The 23070-nt window shown below is 43.6% G+C and overlaps 1 protein-coding gene across 1 annotated transcript in view; it reads right to left on the reverse strand.

Moving 5' to 3' along the window:
* Window positions 1-23070, reverse strand: part of C20H3orf20 (chromosome 20 C3orf20 homolog) — an 84007-nt gene that overhangs the window by 20412 nt on the left and 40525 nt on the right. The window contains exons 8-10 of the mRNA XM_049863416.1: window positions 19534-19665; window positions 12663-12786; window positions 10669-10918 (exon numbers count right to left, since the gene is read on the reverse strand). Coding sequence (XP_049719373.1) covers window positions 10669-10918; window positions 12663-12786; window positions 19534-19665 — 506 coding nt within the window. The remainder of the gene's footprint in view (window positions 1-10668; window positions 10919-12662; window positions 12787-19533; window positions 19666-23070) is intronic.

The raw sequence follows: 23070 nt of genomic DNA on the forward strand, positions 1-23070 counted from the left end.
TGTTATCTTTTTGAAATATGCTGTTGGAACATTTAGTACGAACAAAAAAGAACTTCAACTCATACGTTGTACCTTATTAAAAAAAATTAACTCAAAATGGACCATTGACCTAAATGTAAAACATAAAACTATAAAACTTATAGAAGAAAATCTTTTTGTGACATTGGGCTAGGCCGGGGTTTCTCAATTTTGGTACTATTGACGTTATGGACTGAATAATTCTTTGTTGTGGAAGTAGTGTTTGGTCCATTGTAGGATCATTAGCAGCGTTGCTGACTTTTACCCACTAGATGGTAGTAGTACCCCCTAGTTGTGACAATCAAAAATGTCTCTAAACATTGCCAAATGTTCCCTGGGGGACAAAATCATTTTTGGTGGAGAACAATTGGGTTAGGCAAGAGTTTTTAGACATGACACCAAAGTTACAATCTATAAAAGAAAAAACTGATAAATTGAACTTCATCAAAACAGAAAACTTTTGCTCTGTAAGAGGATGAAAAATCAAGCCATAGATTGTGAGAAAATATCTGTAAATCCCATATCTGATAAAGGGCTTGTATCTAGAATAAGCAGCTCTCAAAACTCAACATAAGAAAACAAACAGCCATATAAAAAATGTGCAAAAGATTTGAACAGATTTCAATTAACGGTGCCAAGATAACTGGATTTCCACATGCAAAACAATGAAGTTGGACCCATAGCTCACACCATATACGAAAATTAGCTCAAAATGGATCAACTACCTAAATGTAAGAACTAAGACCATAAAACTCTTAGAACAAAACACAGAGATAATGTTTCAGGATCTAGTTTTTGACGATAGATTCTTAGATATGACACCAAAAGCCCCAGCAACAAAAGACAAAATGACATATTGGACTTCATTGAAACTAAAAAATTTTGTGTGTCAAAGGACTTTATCAACACAGTAAAGAAACAACCTACAAAGTGAAAGAAAATATCTGATATGGGTTTAATATTTAGAATATATAAATAATTTATACAACTCAACATCAAAAAGATAAAAAGCCCAATTGAAAAATGGACAAAGGAATTGAATATACATTTCACCAAAGAAGATATACAAATGACCAAAAAGCACATTGCAAGATGCTCAATGTTATTAGTCATTGTTGACATTGTTGTTAGCTGCTATCAAGTCACCTGCACTCGTGATGACCCCGTGCACAATGGGGTCAGACCGTTTTGATCCATAGGGTTATCACTGGCTGATTTTCAGAAGCTGATTATCCAGCCTTTTTCCCTAGTCCATTTAGTCTGAAACTTCCACTGAAACCTGTTCAGCATCATAGCAACATGCAATCCCTTGTTGACAGATGGTGGCTGCACTTGAGGAGCATTGGCTGGGAATCAAACCTGGGTCTCCTTTGTGGGAGGCTAGAATTCTACCACTGAAATGCAAATCAAAACCACAGTGAGATACCACTCTACGCCAACTGGGATGGCTATTATCAGAAAAACAGAAAACCACAAGTGTTGCAGGGGATGTGGAGAAATTGAAAGCCTCATTCACTGTGGGTGAAATTGTAAAATGGTGTAGCCACTAGGGAAAATATTTCTAGGTATATACCTAGAAGACTTGAAAGGAGTGACAGAAACAGATACTTGTACACCAATGTTCAGAGCACAATAGCCAAAGGTGGAAACAACCCAAGTGTTCATCAACAGGTGAATGGACAAACAAAATGTAGTATTCATACAATGAAATATTATTCAGCCATAAAGAGAAATAAAGTTCTGATACATGTTACAACGTGGATGAACCTTGAAAACGTTATGCTGCATGAAATAAGGCAGATATAAAAGGACTAACAGTGTGTCTGACCCACACCATGGTATTTTCAGTCACCTCATATACATGCTGAAGTTGAAAAGTGAATAAGGAAGACCTAAGAAGAATTGATGGCTTTGAATTATGGTGTTGGCAAAGAATAGTGAATATACCACGGACTGCCAGAAGAACAAACAAATCTGTTTTGGAAGAAGTACAGCCAGAACACTTCTTAGAAGCAAGGATGGTGAGACTTCGTCTCATGTTCTTTGGACATATTATTAGAAGGAACCAGTCCCTGGAGAAGAACGTCGCGCATGATAAAGTAGGGGATTAGTGAAAAAGAGGAAAACCCTTAATGAGACGGATTGACACAGTAGCTGTAAAAATGGGCTCAAACATAGCAATGATTGTGAGGATGGTGCGAGAAAGGGTAGATTTGTTCTGTTGTACATAGGATCGCTAGGAATCGGAACCAACTCAATGGCACCTAACAACAACACACTTACATGAAATATGAAATATCTAGAATGTGCAAACACAGAGGGACAAATTTTATTAGTGGTTACCAGGGGCAGGTGGGAGAGAAAAGGAGGAAGTTATTTCTTAAGAGGTACTGAGTTTCTGTTAAGGGTGATGAAAAAATTTGGAAACATAGTGTTGATGGTTGTACAACTTGGTGAATGTATTTAATATCACTGAATTGCATGTGTAAAAATAGCTGAGATGGCAAATGTTTATTAAAATATATATGTGTGTTTATGTGTACATATATATCACAGTAATTTTAAAAATATTCGAACAGATACGTCAACAAAGAAGATTATAAATGGCAAATAAACACATGAAAAGATGTTCAATATCATTATTATTAGGGAATGTAAATTAAAATGATAATGAGCTATCCCTACACATCTGTTAGAATGGCTAAAACAAAACCGACTATATCTACTACTGATGAAGATTCGGAACAACTGGAACTCTCATACATTACTGGTGGGAATGTAAAATGGTATAGCTACTTGGGAAAATAATTTGGCCTTTCTTATAAGGTAAAACATACACTTAATATTCAACCCAACAATCTCACTCTCAGGCATTTACTCAAGTCAAATGTCTGTCAATGGGTGAGTGGAGAAACAAAACGTTGCCCAACCATACAATGGAATATGTGCAGAAAAGAGTTTACACAGAAGGCCTGAGGCTATTATCTTTAGAAGGGACTGATTACAAGTTTGGCCCTTGGCTTACATCTGGGAACTTGGCACCTGAACCATTCCCTGCATTGTGTTTAGACTGTTTGTGCAAACAATGTGATTTATGCTGAACGTCTGCTTTCTTTCTGGGTGTCTGGAATTTTGACAGTTGCTAGGCAGAAGGTGTCTATGTGACCAGGACCCAATAAAAACTTTGTGTCCTGGGTCTCTAATGGGCTTCCCTGGGCAGAAACATTGCATACACGTTACTGCATTTTTTGCTGCTGGAGAAAGAAGCATGAGTGGTGTGTCCCCTCACAGGAGGGAAAAAGAATATGGAAACTTTTACATGGGTTTCTCCAATTTTTGTGTCTTTTTCCCTTGTTGATTATATCATGAATCCTTTCACTTTAATAAATCTTATCTATGAGTACAACTGTATGTTAAGTCCCATGAGTCTTAATGAACCTCCAAATGTGGAGGTGGTCCTTAGGGAATCCTGAAACAATACTACTGAGCAATAAAAAGAAACAAACTATTAATATATGCAAAAACAGGATTAGTCTCACTTGCATTATGGTAAGTGAAGGCGCTAGACTGAAAAGGCTACATACAGTATAATTCCATTTATATGACATTCTGGAAAAGGCAAAACTAGTAACAGAGAACAGATCAGTGGTTTTCAGGGAATAAGGATGAGAGAAGAATTCGACTACAAAGGAGTTGCATGAGGGAATATTTTGGGGGGAAGGACTGATGGAACCATTGTGTATTGGCTATGGTGGTGATTACACAACTCTAAGCATTTGTCAAAATTCATAGATGTTTACACCAAAAAGATTAAAGTTTACTGTATGAAAATTAAAAATAAATTTAAGAATGAGATAAAACCAATTGCCTTTCTACATACTAGCAACAAATAGAAAAATTAAATTAAAAAAATATAATTTATAATAGCACACAAACCATTAAATAACATGGTATGAATCTAATGAAAGACATAAAAGTCCTCTGTGCTAAAAAATATAAAATGTTATAGAGAGATTAAAGAAGACCTAAATAATTAAAGGAATATACCATGTCCATGGATTGAAATATTTCAAAAGACATTAACAATTCAACTGAAATCCCAGGAAATTCTTTAAATTGACAAGCTGATATTAAAATTTCATGGAAATGTAAAGGGCCAACAATTTTAAAGAATAACAAAGTTTGAGTACTCACTCTGCTGCATATCGATATTTATTATAAAGCTGTAATAATTAAGACGGTTTGGTATTGGTGAAACGTTAGACAAAGAACAAAATAGAGAGCTCAGAAAATGATAATTTATATACACAGGACGTTGACTTGTGACAGAGTTTGCACCAAAGAGCTGAGAGAATATAAAAATTTTTTCAATGGGTGGAGCTAGATCACTTAGACAGCCATATGGAACAAATTTAGACAACCACTACATCACATCAGGTACAGAAATAAATTCCAGGTGGAGGATAGAGATAAATTTGATAGTCGAAACCAAAAAAGCTACTAAAAGGCAGCTCTGGACAATATTGCCATGTTGCTTGAGTAGGGAAAGCTGTTAAACAGGATATAAAAAATTTATGAGATCTTTTTCCTTGGTTCTTTGGAAAAACAGCTTGAGAGGTTTTTTTTCCCATAACCCTTGATAGGTCTTTTCCCTATTTTTCTACCACAGAGGGTTTGTTACTTATGTTCAGATTGATTGACATTTCCTGGGTAAACTGTAAAAAACTTGGTTTTGATACTTTTTGTCTGGACCTGGGCTGTAGCCTGCCCTGCGATTGGTATGCATTTTGCAGGGACTGGTCAATAGACTGTGAAAATGAAGTGCCTGCAGCCTACTCTCTTATGCTGGGTTCTCTAGAGAAGGAAAACCAGTGAAGTGTATAAATAGCTAACCATCTAGGTAGATTTGTCTCAAGGAAATGGCTCATGTGGCGGTAGAGGTTGGCAAGTCCCAAGTCTGGGGGTCAAGCGTCAGGCTGGAGGCCTCTGTAGCTGCAGGGTCTGATGAACCCAAGATCTGCAGGCCAGATGGCTGGATGCTGGCTCACAGGCTAGAGGCTAATGAATTTAAGATTGGCAGGTAAGAAGCAGACTGCTGGCTCACAGGCTGTGGATGCTGATGAACCCCAACATTGGCAGGCAATATGGCAGAATGCTGGCTCAAGTCCCAAGAACCGGAGGTCAGATGATGAGCCAGATGGAGGATCCAGAGCAAGCAAGTGAGCTTTGCCAGAACATCGATATACATATTGGATGGAGGCCATACCAGCAAGGAAACTCCCCTTACAACTGATTGGCTGATCACATCATGGAGGATGACTACATCATTACATAGCTGCTAAAATACATCATTACATAACTATTAAACAACTGAGAATCATGGTCCAGCCAAGTTGACACACAACCTTAACCATCACAGTCCCACCCCTTGTCAACTTGGCACCTGTACACATCTCTTTAAACCATAATCTCTAAATAGACAATTATGAAGCCATACATTCACCTAACATGATACAACTATCATATGTACAACCAAAAATGCACTAGCCCCATTTACATCATATATTTTATAAGTGAAGAAAACAAAAATATTTGATGCACACAGACAAGGAAGAAATACTCAACGATTATAGTCTTCATTTCTGCAGCTGGTCACATGCTTATAACTGGTATTTAGAACTACCTTCTTCCACCACCCATTCCGTATTCCCATACCCTCAACAAGCATCTCAACTGGTCATGGTTCTTTGCCTGGTGGGGTGACCCAAACCTTCATTCCTGAAGGGTCTGGGCTATCAGTAGTCATGTTGGAATTGGGTTGCTATAGTTTGCCATAGACTTTAATCACAGGGCATGTAGTACTAAGAAATGCCCTGAGGGATCTCTTTTATTCCAGACATACTCTTTTTTACCTCCATTATGCAACATCAATCCAATTGCCCCTTTGTAGTCAGGGTCGAACACTCTAGCCAATAAGGTAACTCCCTTCTTTGCCTGTTGATTCAGAGGCCTGAGGACCCCAAGGTGGCTGGGTGGCATTCTTAACTTCCAGTTCAGTGGAATCAGTGATGTGTTTCCAGGTGGGATCATTCCTCCCTTTGGAACTAAGACTCTAGATGTGCAGGGCATAGGGTCATGGGGGCAGGAAGCAAAAATTTTGTGAATGGCTCACTAAGGTAATAGTGAGTGGTGCCACTACCATCTCCACACCTTGATTCCTGGAATTATGAATCCTGGCTATTGGAGAAACAGCACCATATACTAGATGTTGGTTTAGAGCATATATAGCCTCCTAGAGAACATTGCCCCAACCCTGCAAAGTGTTGCTACCTAGCTGGCACCAGAATTGTGTCTTTAGAAGGCCATTCCATTGTTCTATCAAGCCAGTGGCTTCAGGATTATGGGGAACATGGTGAGACAAGTGAATTCCATGAGGAATACTTCATTTACTGTGATGTGAGTCCTTTGATCTGAGGCAATGCTTTGTTGGATACCATGACGGTGGATAAGATTCTGTGAGTCCACAGATGGTAGTTTTGGCAGAGGCATTGCATTCAAGGAAGGCAAATCTGTATCAAGAGTGTCTATCCCAATAAGAACAAAACTGTCAATTCAGAGCCAGTATCCAGTAATCCCCCAAAAGTCTGATTTTTTCCTCTTCCCCAATGAACAGTCACTCTTGTAAAAGACCATAGATCCCTTTGGGGAAGGCTGGGAAAGAGATTAACGGTATAAATTTTTGGCAGCATAGTGGGGTTCTTCCTCAAAGGGACCCAGCCTCCCTTTCATTCAAGGGTTTGTGGGTCTGTAAACTGGCTCAAGTCTGGGAATTGACTGAGGGGCCATGACTTTCTATTCTGGAGATTTGAGTTGGACTGCCATTCACTTGACCTGGAATTCTTCTGCTTGTACAGATCAAGTCAATATTTAGTACATTTCCCATCCATCTCTTTCACTCCTAGAGACACCATGACTAAGTAGCCAACAGCATAAGTCCATATGAGTCAGGCTACTCTGATTATTGCTTTAACTCCACTGTCGGTTACAGCAACCACATCAACCTTGTCTTTGTCGATTGAGTGCTGCCACTTGTCCCTACCACCATGGGATCCAATCAGCCCCGTTGTAGTTAGGCCCCAATTCAGTTAGGGTAGTTCCCACTGTCAAATCTGACTTACATGAAATAGCAATCACAGCAGTCTTCATGGATGCTGGGGCTTCCTTCACAAATTTGTTCCTCACTGTTGTGGTAAAAGGTGTGTCCTCTGGGCACGCCATGTGTGGGTTTGTGGGTCTCCCCTGAGAAATCCACTCTAACATGCCAATTTCCCTACTTCAGGGAATACCCCAGGTGTTGCTGCAGGTGATATCTCAGACAAAGACTCTTCAGGCACAGCTGGGTTAATCTCATCAGATGGGGGTGGAAGGGATGATGGTTTTACTGGGGAGGGTGGCTTAGCAGACAAAGGTGGAGTGATCTCTTCAGGTGGGGGTAAGAGGGCTGGTTCTGTTGGTAGGAGTGATTCAACAGAATTTACGGGCTCGGTGTCCCCAGCTTCCTCATTATCTGCCCATATGTCTCCATCCCAAGTTTCAGGATCCCATTTCTTCTCGGTCAATGGTATCACTTTAACTTCAGACACCATTCGAGGTTGGGGATTCATTCGCATTGTAATTCAGCCACTCTTATAATAAGACTCTGATTTTGGTTTTTTGCAGTATTGGCTCTGTAACTACAAGAAATAAGTCTTTCAGGGCAGAAGTGGCAAATTTGAGGTCTTTTATGCTGTGCTTAAGTTGTGACTCTGAAGCCCTAAGCTCATTCTTTTCTTTAACCACTTTGTCTAGTGAAAGTAGGGTCAACCAACCAGCCTCATTCTAACAAAATTGTAGAAAAGTATCAAACATGCAATTACCCAGGGCTTTGCTTCTCAGCAATACTTGATCTATTGGTGATGATATTTTGCGTACTGATATTGCCATCTCATGCCATGGATTAGCAGCGTCATCTTTACGACTGGAGGCAGAATCATCAGTACCTTTAAGATTAGTGACACTTGAGAACCAATTCAGAAAATTCATCCTTATGATTTTGTTTGTATAGAACCACTCTCGGCACCAAATGTCTTAGGCTGGGTTCTCTAGAAAAGCAAAACCAGTGATTATATATATATATATATGTATGTATAAAGAGAGGGAAAGATTTATCTCAAGGAACTGGCTCACACGGTTGTAGAGGTTGGCAAGTTCCAAGTCTGTGGGTCAGGTGTCAGGCTAGAGGCTTCTCCTGACTCACACAGCTGCAGGGGCTGATGAACCCAAGATCGGAAGGGCAGACAGCAGGCCACTTGCTCATGGGCTGCAGAGGCTGATGAATCCAAGACTGGCAATTAAGGCAGGAGGCTGCTGGTCTACAGACTGTGGAGGCTGATGAATCCCTTGACTGGAAGGCAATATGGCAGGCCACTGGCTCAAGTCCCAAGAATCGGATGTCAGATGATGATGAGCCAGATGCAGGATCCAGAGCAAGCAAGTAAACTTTGCCAGAATATACGATGAAGGCCACATCCACAAGGAAACTCCCCTTACAACTGATTGGCTGATCAGATCAGATCACATCATGGAGGGTGACTACATCATTATATAACTGCCAATTACATCATTATGTAACTGCCACATCATTGAGAATCATGGTCCAGCCAAGTTGACACATAACCTTAACCGTCACACCTACTATGCAAAAGAAGTGTCTGTAGCCTACTGAGAGAGGATTAGTCAGTTCATGGCCCTGATGAGAGTGCCATGCTTTGAAATTGACAAGGTGTTTGTGTATTTAAGCAGCCATCCCCACAGAGGTTTGTCAGACAGAAAGAAGCAGGAAGAGAAGCAGCAGGAAGAAGCAAAAGGAACAAAGAAGAGAGAAGCAGCAAAGAAAGAGAGAGAGGAGGCAAGGAACCTCATAAAAGATCTGTAACAGGCCAAGGGCTGTAATATTGAGGACAGTGAGAGGCCCGGAAGGGGCTCAGTGGCAGAGCTGGTGGCAACAGACAGCAGGGCTAAGAGAAGCCTGTCCTGAGATGGGTCGAGAGGAGTCTGTCCTGAGAGGGCCAGGAGGAGCCTGTCCTCAGGGTGCCAAGGACAGCCTGTTCTGAGCAGGCTGAGAGGAGCCTGTCCTTAGGGGGCTGAAAGGAACCTGCCCTCAGGATGCTGAGAGGAGTCTGTCCTGAAAGAGAGAGAGAAGGCCTGCACAATTTAGAGGAGCTGAAAGAGCTGTCCTGCACTGAAGAAGGGAGACTTTGCCTACATGCTTCCTGATCCTGATCCCAGGTTGTACCCTGTTACTTCCTTAATAAACCATTTAACTGTAAGTACAGTCTGTGAGTTTTGTGGCAATTGCAATAGATTATTGAACCCAGTACAGAAATAGAGTGTCGTGGGGAGAATAGCTGGAGTCAGAATTGGTAAAAAGCTTGGAGTGGAGGTATGCCTGATCTCCACCCCGTGAGAATCAGCTTTGGGCTGATCCTGGTCATTATCCCCCATGAGGTTAGACAGGTGATGATGCTAGTACCACTGCCACCATTTTACACACACCCTTTCCCAAAGCCATGGAATGGCTTCCTCTGATGCAAAAAAGGCTCCTTGGTCTGGGTCCTGCCTACCTCTCTGTCCTCAATTCACATCATACTCCCCCTTCTTCACGTCCAGTCACACTGGTCTTCTTGCTGTTCCTCACACAGACCATATTTGTTCCTGTTTCAGGGCCTTTGTACTTGCTGTACCCTCTGCCTGATGTTCTTTCCCCATATCTGTTTGTGGCTGCTGATTTCTCATCCTTCAGACCTCCATTTATATACCGTCTCCTCAGAATCGTCTTCCCTGACCTCTCCACCTAGTGGGGCACATCCCACACCACTATACTCTCTGCTCTGGGGGTGGGGAGTAAACATTTTCTATAAAGTGCCAAAAAAAAAACCAAACCTGTTGCCATCGAGTCAATTCCGACTCATAGTGACCCTGTAGGTCAGAGTAGAACTGCTGCATAGGGTTTCCAAGGAGCACCTGATGGATTTGAACTGCTGACCTTTTGGTTAGCAGCCCTAGGACTTAACCACCACGCCACCAGGGTTTCCTTAAAGGGCCAGATAGTAAATATTTTAGGCTTTGCAGGCCAGGGGATCTCTGTCACAACTACTCAACTCTTCCAGTGTAGCAGGAAAGCAGCTGCAGACAGTATGCAAGTAAATTGGTGTGGCTGCGTTCCAACGAAACCTTGTTTATGGATAATGAAGTTTGAATTTCATATAATTTCACATGTCATGAAATACTCTTGATCTTCTCCCCAAGAATTTAAAAATGCAAAATCCATTCTTAGCTCATGGGCCATAAAAAACAGGCAACAAGGCCAGATTTGGACCGTGAGCCATAGTTTGCCAACCCCTGCTCTAGCCTATTACTCTGATTTATTTGCTTCCTAGCCCTTATTATTATCTAAAATTATTTCATTTGCTCCTTTGTTTGTCTTCTATCTTTCCCCTCCCCTAGAACTTAAGCACCAAAACGGAGGGGCCTCTTCTGTCTCCTTCACCTTCATCTACCCATGACAGCAACTGACACACAGAAGTGGAAGAAACGAAGGGCTCCACCAACCTGGATTTAACCATGGGCTTGGCTTGGATTTTGAGGGTCTTCCTCCGAGTGGGGCTCACAGGAGCAGATGCAGACTCTTCCCTGGAAGATTCTCCAATCGAGGATTCTGGTCGCGCCGAGTGAGATCTTAAGAGAGGTTCTCCTGAGAATAAACTCAGCTTGGGGGCCCGATCAACATAAGGCCCGGATTTCACCTTGGTCCGAATGAGCTCTGCCTCTTCTCTTATGGGATATTCTATGGTGAATAGACCTGTTAACAGACACTGCCATCAATCTCTCTTCCCAGCCTTGCCTCAGCCAACCTCCTTGGCCTCCTCTGCCTCTGCTCTGAGGCTCTGAACACATGAGCCCTTGCCAGCTCATCTCCATCCCCACTTCTTCACTCCTCCTGGCACCCCTGCCTGGAGTGCCTCCCCTCTACTGCCTAGTACAAATGTTATTGTCAGTAGTTGTCCCTGAGTAGGCTCTGACTCACGCTGACCCCACACACAACAGAACAAAACCCTGCCTGGTCTGTGCCATCTTCATGATTGTTGATATACTTGAGTCCATTGTTGCAGCCACTGTGTATTTTGAGCGCCTTCCAATGTAGGGGGCTCATCTTCCAGCACTGTATCAGGCAATATTTTAACCCTAGTACAAGTTTTAATCAGTAAATGTTGGATGGATGTAAGAAGAAGACATCCCACCTCTCTTCATTGTCTAGATCCAGTGCAGACCTCACTCTCCCCACATGGCCTGGCCTCATTTGGCTCTGTATCCTCCATTGCACCCTCGCAGAGGCTGGGTACAGAGGGAGACCTCATTCAGCATGCATTTCTGACTCATGCTCTTCCTGTCCCTCAGAATTCTCTTCCCCGGTTGCCAGATTTAAGTAACTTCCATCTACTTCCTTCGTTGTGTTGTATTTATTTGCACTCTTGTCTCGCTTCCCCTACTAGCCTGGAAAACTTCTGAGGTCAGGGAATTCTTTTTCCTTTATCCGCTTACCAAACATTTAGTGGGTGATAGATGCTGGGCACAGAGAGTTGGCCCAGACTGGGGTGTAGGGGGTATAAAGAAAACAAACCAAACCCGTTGCTGTTGAGTTGATTCCAGCTCATATCAACCCTATAGGGCAGAGTAGAACTGTCCCATAGGGTTTCCAAGGAGTGCCTGGTGGATTCAAACTGCTAACCTTTTGGTTAGCTGCTGAGCTCTTAACCACTGTGCTACCAGGGCTAATATTCCTTTACAATGCTTGGAAGTAAGCTCTATAAAATTAGAGCACCTATAAAATGCTCTGGGTGTCCCGAGGAAGGTAGAAGGTGTGACCAATTCTGCCGGGGGAGTCAGGAAAGGCCTCCCAGAGAGGGGGGCATTTTAACTGAGTCTTTAAGGACAAAGGACAATTTCCCCATGGAGGCCCTGGGGAGAGCACAGCCCCTTGGTATCTAGCAAGGGCGCAACACACTGTAGGGTGAGTGATCCTTTGTCTCCAGGTCCGTGGGCCGTGATGAGGAAAGCCCAGAGGTGGAAGGGCTCCTGAGGCTACCCATGCCTGCCTAGGGGAACTCTGTGGGCCTGACAAGAACAGCCTGGGGAGGTGACTGTTTTTTCTTCTTCTACTGAGGTCTCCCACAACAAGGAGGGAGGAACAGTGGCTATGAATGGATGGACGATGTGGAACATGGAGCTGACAGGTGACCTAGATGTGGGGCTGGGGACAAGGAGTGATACAGGGAGACAATAAGAGACATAGGAAAATAAGGCAGACACACAGAAACATGAACAGACACACAGGGAGAGGGCTCAGAAGTTGAAGTGGCAAAGTTCACTGTTTATTAGCGATGTGGCAATTGGAGTCTAATGCCCCATCTATACCTGGACAATCCTCCCTGCCTTGGCCACCCTGTTGGAGACTCAGACTCAAGATGAAGCAATCAGTAGGAACTGGGGGAGAGCTGTCCTATGAGACAACCTGCTGGTGACCCACTTTTCTGCCCCCTTGTTACCTGCTGTCAGCAAGACAGAATTCATGAACTGAGTCACTGTTTTCTGAAACCTCTTCTTGATCTCAGCCAGGGCTCGGCTCATCTTAGAAATCTTGTCGTCAAGGCTGCTGATTCTGCGGGGCACCTGCAGAGAGGGAAAGGCGGTTGTCACTTGCCCTTCGAGGTGTTGTCTGCCCTACCCAGTGAAAACCAGGACTTGCTCTTGTTTGGAGTATGTGTTGTTCCCTCTGCCTGAAAAGCACTTCTCTCCCCTCAGCCCCGTGAGTTTCTGCACACTGGCCCTGACCTGACTCACATGGCCCCATCTTGGAAGGTTTTCCCTGATTTTACTGCCCAGAGCTGCCACTTGCCTTGAACCCCCATAATGGTCTCTCTGGAACTTGAAGACATAAGTAATTAATTGTATCTGAATCTGTCTTCGCCTCTAGACTGTAAGCTCCTAGAGGCCAGGGAGTGAGTCTTGATTGGTTATGGATTGAACTGTGTCCCCCCAACCTCTATACCTGTGCATGTAGTGTAACATAACGTAACGTAATGTAATCACCATTCACAGTGCAATCTGATATAATGTAATCAATCAGTTGCAGTCATAACAGTGTAGGGTGGATCCTAAACCTAATCACTTCTGAGTTATATAAAGAGCAGCATAGACACAGAGAAGGACGCACACATACTAGAAAGACAGATGCTATGTGAGAATTGCCAAGGAACCAAGGAGTGTTTGGGGCTACCAACAAGGAAGGAATCTACATGGTCAAGACCCTGATTTGGACTTTTAGTCTCCTGAACTGTGAGAATATTAAGTTTCTGCTCTTTAAAGCCACCCACGTGTGGTATTTGTGTTACAGTAGCACTAGGTCACTAAGACAGCATCCTCTGTGTCTGAGTGCCTGTCCTGTAGAAGGAGCTCAACAAATGTTCATTGTATTAATAAATAGCTGAATGAACCAAGGCCTCTGGGAGCTCTCGCTGCGCTGCCAGTCCCACCCTGTAGTAGATACCGTGGTATGTCTCCCAGAGGCTCCTGCATTTCTCCAGCTGCCAATAGCTCTCAGCTGAGGAATTGTCCTTGGCCAAAGGTCATGCATGACGATTGGTCATTGTGGGGACAAAGACTCAGGCTTCTTGTCTCAATCCAGGATTACGCTAAAGGGCCATTCTGGCTCCGGGGCACCTGTGGGATCACTGAGGTCTTTGCTGTGACTGCATTGCTGCTCAACCTCTCCCTCGGGCCAAGCCTGCTACCCTCAGGAATCCTCCACAATAAACAACTGCATTTGTGTTTCCATTTCAGAGTCTGTTCCCAGGGAACCTGATCTACAATGCCCTCTGAACCGTTGGGGCGTCTCAGTGGTATGGCAAAATCGGTCTCAGATTCCAGAGGAATTTGTAGTCAGGACCCAACTTTTTAAAAGTCTTTTTCTCCCGGATGCCTTCCCAGATTTTCGTAGCCAACAGTAACTGCCCTCTATGCTAAACTGCCATCTTTGTCCTGCTTCCATTCCTTTCCCTTCTGCCCTGTGTCCTGGTCATTTTTATTCTTCCTCTGTCCCTAGACTTCATCAGATTCTTGAGGGCAGGACCCATGCTTTCTAGGTCTCCTCTTTACACAGGGGAAGAGCGAAAAAAATTTCTCCTGTGGAATTTAAGTATCAGGTGGAGAGAGTGGGAGAATGGGGCGGGTGGCAAACAGCTTTTCTAAAGAACAGCGAAGCTGGCCCAGCTTCCTCCTTACCCTGCAAGTAGGGATTCTGTAAAGGATGTCCCAATGAATAGAAGGGCGCAACAATCCTTCAGATTGCCTGCCCCAGCAGCTGCTTCTGGGCTAATTTTATTTATTTATTTGTAATTTATACCCAGGCTGCTTCCAAAAAGGATTTGCGGTAGCACTCCGAGCTAATAAAGCATTTAAATTAAGACGTTACCTCGCTCCCGAAGTGCTGCCTTGATAGAAATATTTAGTGAAGAGTCAGGCTGCAGGGCTGTAAAAGCTGCAACTGCCGTTTTGGCTGTCACTCTGATGGGTGGCTCTTCCAGGGTGATGAGTGTCTGGGGAAGCTATCGAACAAGCTTCCCAGTGACAGAGACTTGGGGGGAGGGGGCTATCCCCCACAGTCTTCCTAGGTGGCCAGGAATTTGGTAGGTGACGGATAAGCCACCCCAAATAAGCACACACACAGTGGCAATTGAACAGATTGCAAAAGTCACAGAGTGGGAGCACATCAAAGCTGGGCAGGCCCTCACAGAGCTCTACACGGTTGAGGAAACTGAGGCCTAGGACAAGGAAGGGAAAGGCCTTATGGCTTCTTCCTAGCCTAAGCTCTTTGCCAACTCTACGCTCAGCAAATTTTCCCATAGGCTCCTTTCAGCTTTCACAGTCCAAGAATCTCAGATGAGCCAATCCTATGAGCCTCAAGATTTCATGCAGAAATATCCTGAGATGCTTAACCACACGGTGAAAGCAACATTTGGAAACCCTGCTGCCTGCAATAAGTCATGATATTTATTCATCTGGTTACCTAGTTGGAATGCTGTAATATACGGTACACATCCTGTATTCTCAGACAGACAAGGTTAAAACCTGACCGCTTTTTTGGCAGGTCAGTCTTCTTGGTCATGGTCAATTACCATCTTCTCTAAGGCTGCACTGTTTCCAGAAGCTGTTTCAGCGTACTGGTCTGTTTAGCCCTTTGCTAAATGTCCCCAAGACAGTTATGCTCTGTGAGTTATGATGCCATTTTTAATTAACTTTGCAGCCTTCTACCTGTCACACCGAGTCTCTGTAAACTTCCCTTAATGCATGCTTCCCATAATGGGGACTCTGCCCTCTAGACCAGCTCGTCCAGTAGGAATACATTGCAGGCTACATATGTAACTTTAAATACTCTACTATCCATATGAAAAAAATTTTGACAGGTGAAATTCATTTTAATAATATAGTTATTTAACCCAATAGATCAAAAAAGATTATCATTTCAACCTGTGGCTCACATAAACAATTATTAATGAGAGATTTTACTTTCTCTTTTCATTCTAAGTCTTTGAAATCTGGGTTTATTTTACATTTGCCACCCATCTCAATTTGGACTACTCACATTTCAAGTGCTCAATAGCCACATGTGGCTTGTGGCTACCGCACTGAACCATCCGTCTAACTCTGGACTTCTGATTCTAGTTTGCAAAACTTGCTTAAGCTCAGGAAAAAAAAAAAAAGACTTGAATCACTGAGGGGCTTTCCTATGCTTAGAGTCCCTGGAGGAGCAAACAGTTAAAGCACTTGGCTACTACCTGAAAAATTGGCTATTCGTTTACCCAGACGTGCCTCAGAAGAAAGGTCTGGCAATCTACAGCCAAAAAATCAGCCATTGAAAACCCTGTGGAGAACACTTCTACTCTGACACACGTGGCATTGCCAGGAGTCGGATTCAACTTGACGGCGATTGGTGGTTGCGGCATTGGTTTCCTATGCCCAGAGGACACGTGTAGTACAAGAACTTAGAGGGACTTCTCTTGATTATTCATGGGGTCTTTAATTGCTATGCCCTGCTTCTCAGCTGTGTTCCAGACTTCAGAGATAACCCGACCATGGGCTGCCAGAAAAACAGAACATTCCTGGAATTTTACAAGAATGAGTCTTTTCTAAAACCTATTGCCCTTTAGAAGTAAACTTACATTTTTACACAGTCTGAAAAGGTATTCAAGAAACAGATGTGTGACCTCATACATAGCATGCACGTGACAATGATGTTTAGAGTAATAGTACGGGGCCAAATTGACAGCACACAGTCATCCACAAGCCTGATAATTTCTCTCAGCCCAGACAGACTGAAAATCCTGTGGATATTTTGATCTTTGAAGCAACCAGTCCAGGTTGAATTCACTGGCATTTGCATTTCCTGGGAGTTCCTCTGAGGCCCCTTTAATGAACACTTTCTCTCCTTGGTCCCCAGTACCTGCAGCGCCCCTCTATCTGGGACCCCACGTTAATCAAGCTGGATTATAACTGGTGGTTATAATCCAATAAACTGAAAGTATCTCAGAGATGAGAAGGAGAGTAACTTCTTCATTTCTATTTCCCCGTCAGCCAACCTGGCTCACTGTGGTTGCTAATCAACGTTTATTGAATTAGTTAACGAATGGCTGAAGTTGAAACGCTGCTGCACTTAAAATGCAGTAGAAAAAAACAGGGGCAAATTGTTCCTCCAGGAGAAACACAGGTATTTTCTTATTCAGATAACATTGATCTCCAACAAATCTTTGCCTTGGTTTCCTTGTGAAAATGAGAATGGGGCCAGCGCTCTTTAGGGGCTGTGTCGGCTGTGGAGTCCATGAGTGGGGCAAACAGTTAACATGCTCAGTTTCTAACCAAAAGGCTGGAAGTTCGAGTCCACCCAGAGGTGCTTTGGGAGAAAAGCCTGGCAATCCACTTCTAAAACATTAGCCACTGAAAACCCTACAAAGCACGGTTCTACTCTGATACGCATAGGTCACCGTGAGTTAGAACCAAACGGATGGCAACTGGTATACTGGCCAGCTCTGTGAGTCTGTGGGCCTGTGGCATGCAGTGGCACTTACCTCTGCAGCTTGCTCACTTCATGCTCAGGATGACCATAGAATTTATCATCCAAACCAGGACACTTTAGAGAGTGAAAGGTGGTACTCTTAATAATTCCACCAGGCTTACAGGTGTAAACTGAGATTGGCCCAGGTCAAGTGGGAGGTGTGGTCACCCTGCTCCTGCTCCAAGGAGCCCTCCCTGAGTAAGCCAGCCCCGCTGAAGTGCCCTTTATGGAACGAGAATGGTCTGCACCATCTGACTGAGCCCTTGGGTGCTTCAGTGCTACACGTCAAGCATTCCCTTCCGGACTATACACCCTCAGGGATTAGGGACTGTGTGTTGTTCTGGTCGTCTTCTCCATCTCCTCCTTCTCTCCCCGTGGTATTGACCCAGACCCAGGCACGCAGCAGGGTCAACGAAGACCCAATGAACAGAAGCCTCTGCTGTTTTCTCATTCATCCAACAAATACCTGTTGTGGTTGTTAGCTGCCATTGAGTCGGCTCTGACTCATGGCAACCACATGCACAACAGAACGCAGTGTTGCCCAGTCCTTCACTGTTTTCACGATTGTCAGTCTGTATGAACTGTTTTGCAGCTATGGTAGTGCCTTCCGGTCTAGGTGCTCATCTTCCAGCACTGTGTCCATCGGGCACCGTTCTGTTGTGATCCATACCGTTGTCACTGGCTAATTTTCAGAAGTAGATCACCACCGGGGCTTTCTTCATGGCCTTAGTCTGGAAGCTCCACTGAAACCTCTTCACCATGGGTGACCCTGCTGGCATTTGAAATACTGGTGGCATAGCTTCCAGCATAACAGCAACATGCAAGCCACCATAGTATGACAAACTGACAGATGTGTGGTGGAACAAATACTTAGTAAGTACTTAATTTAAGCAGTCCTGTGCTAAATTCTGGGGAAACAGACATTAGTAGGACCCAGGGGGGATCTGCAGTGTGGTGGAGGAGCTTGGCTCATAAATAAAGGAATGCTAGAACGGAAGAGCGTCACTGCTGGAGGGCTCAGCAGAGGGAGAGACGCATTCTACCTGGGTGGGGAAGGGAGCAGTGAGGAGTGGTCGCCAACACATTGGCAGTTATTCTGTCTAGCATCATTTCTTCTCCTGCTGATAACAGCACCATTATTTTTCCTTTAGGAAAACACTCCTGGTCATACTTAGCCCAGATGGTCCACTTACGGCTGATCCAGGGCTTTGGCCATGGCCAACGAAGTGAAATCAGAACAGACTTGAATTTTTAATTTGAGAGAAGTGGAAAGATATGCGGAAGAGGAAAAATTACAAGTTGAAGCCCTGCAATGGGAGACTTGGAAGAGGCATAGCAACCCTTTCAGGAGCCTGATGTGGCGGGATGGATTATTGCCAGGACTGTGGAGAGCAACACACTTTCAAAGCGACGTAGTCGGCCGCCATCTTTGAGTGGGACACCACTGTTTTCAACTCCGCTGGTCAAGAGGTTTGTTTACTACCCAGTGCACACGCTGCCCTTGTTTTCTGAGAGGGAAATGAAGTTCTTAGCAGGGCTTCAACTCATAATTCTTCCCATTCTGCTTACCGTTATGCTTTACCCACATTTTAAAAATTTGAGTCCTTTTGGGTTTCGTTTCGTTGACCATGACTGAACTGGGCAGAACCAATTGGTTCAGCCCTGGGCTGATCTCCCCTATTGGCTCCCAGGATGGGCATGAAATTCCAGCCTGGCCAATAAGAGGAACACACAGCCTCACCACAGTGAATACTTCAGCCACAGATAGCCAAGGGAGTCAGTGAGTGCTGAAAAATGGCACTTTTACAGCAGTGCTTAGGCAAGAAAAAGCTTTCTTCTCCGGGGAAGATGAAAACTGGTATAATAATAGCCCAGAGATGCTCATGAGCATCTTGTCACCATAAGGAGAGAAACTTTCTGACAATAAATCTAATAAAGAGGAGAACGGAGTCAAGAGTTGGAAAGATCTTACGGAATCGTTTGAGGACCTGGATCCACACGATGCCTGAAGCTAGATATTGACAGAGTTTTCAGTTGCTGAGCCAGTATGTTCTCTTTTTATGTTTAAGCCAGTCTGCATTGGGTCCTGTCACTGACAGCTGAAAGACTCTTAGCTGATATGAGAAGTTTCACAGAGAAGGTGACTCTAAGCTTAGGCCATGAATAATGAGTAGGAGTCCATTAGGCAGAGAAAGAGGTAAGGCCTTGCATCGGGGGGACAGCACGAGCAAAGGTATTGAGATGTGAGGTGGCCCCCCACACTAAGATGCCCTGGGGTCAGAGCTGGGTGCTGGTCAGCTTTGCCTTACCCGTTTATCATGTGTCATCCCATGAGGACAATTGTTGGCCGATATAGTGAGTGTTACTGTCTCATTCAGGGCGGTGAAGGTGACCACTATTGAGTCCTGCCCCAGCACGGTCAACTTCATTTGATCATTCACCTGCAGGTGAAGGAATGAATGATCACAGGACTCCTGCTTCTATTGTCCCACCTACCCTTTCCTGAACCACCACAAACCACAAAACACCTCTTCACTCGAGACTGAAGAATTTGTAAGATCTTTCCATTTCTTATGTTAGAATTTAGCTTTTATGGGAAAGAGAAAGATTCCAGTCTCTCTTTGGTGGATTAGCAGGAAAAGTAACTGATGCCTCCTTATCCCTGTTCCTTCCCATTCCAACCCAAGTTTAGAACCACATCAGGCAGATGAACAGCTTCGTTTCTGGTCAAGCTGGATTGGAAATGCAGCTTGGATCAGAGGCTAATACTTTGCCCCTGACTTAGTATGCACCCAGGCACCAGTCTTACTACAAACCTTGCCCTAGAGCTTGGGAAGCTGATCCTATGGCAAGGAGCACCAGAAGGTATCCCACTTGTGAGTGGGTGGGCAGATGGAAAAAGTGAACCCCACAGGGGCTGAGCCACACGTGCTCAATCCCTTCCCCTATACTCACCAAATATGTTACTACTCTTTCTCTGAGGAAGTGCCAAAGACTAGTGGAAAAAGGGGCAAAAGCTCCCCTTTTCATCACTTCCCAAAGGTGGGATTTCCTGTTTAATAGTCCCAGGTGGGAACATAGAGAGAGTGAGTTGCCCTTATACCAACTCACTCCTTACTGAGAACATGGTGGTCTAGGGGTGAGCCCCAGCCCTGACTCTTGTTAGCAAGCCATTTAGCCTCTCTGAATCTTGAATTCTTCGACAAGATATAGTTGAAAGGCTAGAGCAATGAGATAAAGATTATGGGAGTGACTTTGTAAGCCATAAAGGCCCATACCAAACATGAGGAGCTATCATCAGGACAGGGCAGAACGACTCATACTCAAGTCTCCTGGACAGTTCACATGTGCAGTGAGTTATTTATACAGAGTGGCCCTATCCAAGGGCCTACAAGTATGTGGCTGTTGAATGGAAATGCTTCTTTCTTCAGCCTTCAATATCCCTGATCTACAATACCCTCTTGCCTACAAACACTCTCAGGATTCTTCTGAATTTAGGAAACAATCTCCACTTTACTCTGTCATTTTATTCTACATTCCACTTGGTGGCCCAAGGGTCTACACTTAACTTCCTTACCATTGAGCCAGTTCCTCATTCTCTGCAGTCAGGATTCTAGTATCCTCCAGCACCCTGAAAACATTTATCTATGGCTGTCTTCTTGCCAAGTTTTGAGATCTTCAAAATTGTTGATCACCCTCACTAAAGGGAATCCCTACCCTCTCCTGTTCTCCTGGAGGAATGCAGTATAGAGCCATGGTTAAGAACTCAATTCCTGAAGTTGGACAGGGTTCAAATCCCAGTATCACCGCTTACTACTTAAGCAATTTTGGGCAAGTTGGTTAGCTTTCCTGAGACTCGGGACAATAGTAGAACATTTCTTCTAGGACATTGAGCAAATTTCATGGGATAAAACATGCAAAGGACTTATGATGGTGAAGCTGTTATTTATTATCCCTGACCCCTGGGTGGTTTCTCTTTCTCTCCCCCAATGCCCCAAATATGGTGCTCTCCAAACTGAGCTACTGCTTATCTTCTTACTCATTCATAAGCCAGCCCGGTCACATATATCCATCATCCCCAAATCCTTATCTGCAGCACCAATCTCTCACTCAGAGTCAGGATCTATGTTGCAACAGCCCAGGGAGAGATGACCACTGAGCCCAATCAGCATATCTAAAACCATATCAATCACTGATCCTCTTTTCCAACTTCCCTGTTTCCACAAATGGGACTGTCACCCACCCAGACGCATGGTTGGGGACTGTGGAGTCATCTATTATTCCCTCCTCTCTCATTTTCCTGTATAGCCTGTAAAAGAACTCCATTGAATTATTTATTTTTCTATATGTCTTTCCCCTCTTTTTTATTGCCACCACTCTTACTCATGTCAGGTCTGACTAGTAGCCCCACAACTAGCCTTTCCACAAGCCCCTCCACTGCTCTCTCCCTCTCCACCTGACCTTCCACACAAATGCTGACCCACCATACCAGTCCTCAGCTTAAAAACTAACCACCTGGTTCTACTTTCAATATAACAAAGTCAGCTCCTAACAGGATGACCCTCATGCAGGTTACTAAAACTTGAAAAATACAAAAACAGCTACCTGTAAAAAAAAGCAGGCAGATTTTGAAAGGGAGTCAAAACTTAAAAGAAGGGATCAGCATGGTGTGAGTTTCTGTTTTACATTTATTATTTACATTATTAGGCTGAGGGTGGGCCACAGTCATGGCCAAAATTCTCATAGAAAACCCACTGTCTTTCTGGCCTAAAGAGCCAGAGGACAGAAATGGTGCAACTATAGTCAGAGGAAAGTGAGGAAGGAATTCAAGAATGGACAGAGCCAGAGAAGGAGAGCTCCAAATTCTGCCTATAAACTGCACAAGTTTCTGGCCAATCCCTGAAATCATGCATGTACAGGGTAGACTCAAAACAGCTTACGGGTAGGGCAAAACAAACAAAAATTGAACTTAGATTTGAGCTGCTGCCCACTGTGAGACAGAGTTTGTAGTTTGAGTCTAACCAAGTTAATTGCCAGTTAAAACAGAGTATCAACACTTTTCAGAGAAATATAATAGAACTCAGAGTCTCCACAACATAACATTTGCCATGTTCTGAATACGATCCAAATTATGTGACATATGAAGAACTAGTAAAGTGTTACCTATGCTCAAGACAACAGATAATCAACAGAAGCCAACCCTGTCAGATATGGCCCAGACATTGGAATTATCGGGCAAGGAAGTTAAAGCAGCTAATTTAACTATGTTCAATGAAGTGTAGAAAAATACACTTGTAATGAATGAAAAAATAGGAAATCTCAGCATAGAAATAGAAACTATAAAAAAGAACTAAATGGAATTTCTAGATCTGAAAAATATAATATCTAAAATTAAAAAAAAATTCACAGGATTGGCATAATAGCAGAATTGAGATGACAGAAGAAAGTCAGTGAACTTGAATATAGATGAATAGAACTAATCAATCTGAGAAGTAAAGAGAAAATTTTTGAAAAAAGAACAGAACCGCTAGGACCTTTTGGACAATATCAAAAGTTCTAAAATACGTGTAATGGACTCTGAGAAGAAAAGGTGAGAGATTGGAGCAAAAATTTTTTTCTAAAATAATGGCAGAAGACTTCCAGATTTGGTGAAATGCATGAATTTACAGGTTCAAGATGCTCAGTAAACCCAAATAGAATAAATATGAAGGCAACCACTCTTAGACACATCATAGTCAAACTTAGAAAACCAAGAAAAGAGAAAATCTTGAAAGCAGCTAGAGAAAACGGGCAGTGATTTGAAAATCCCCAGACTTCTTACATAAACTATGAAGGACAGAACACAA

Source organism: Elephas maximus, chromosome 20, assembly GCF_024166365.1.
Source record: "Elephas maximus indicus isolate mEleMax1 chromosome 20, mEleMax1 primary haplotype, whole genome shotgun sequence".
NCBI lineage: Eukaryota > Metazoa > Chordata > Mammalia > Proboscidea > Elephantidae > Elephas > Elephas maximus.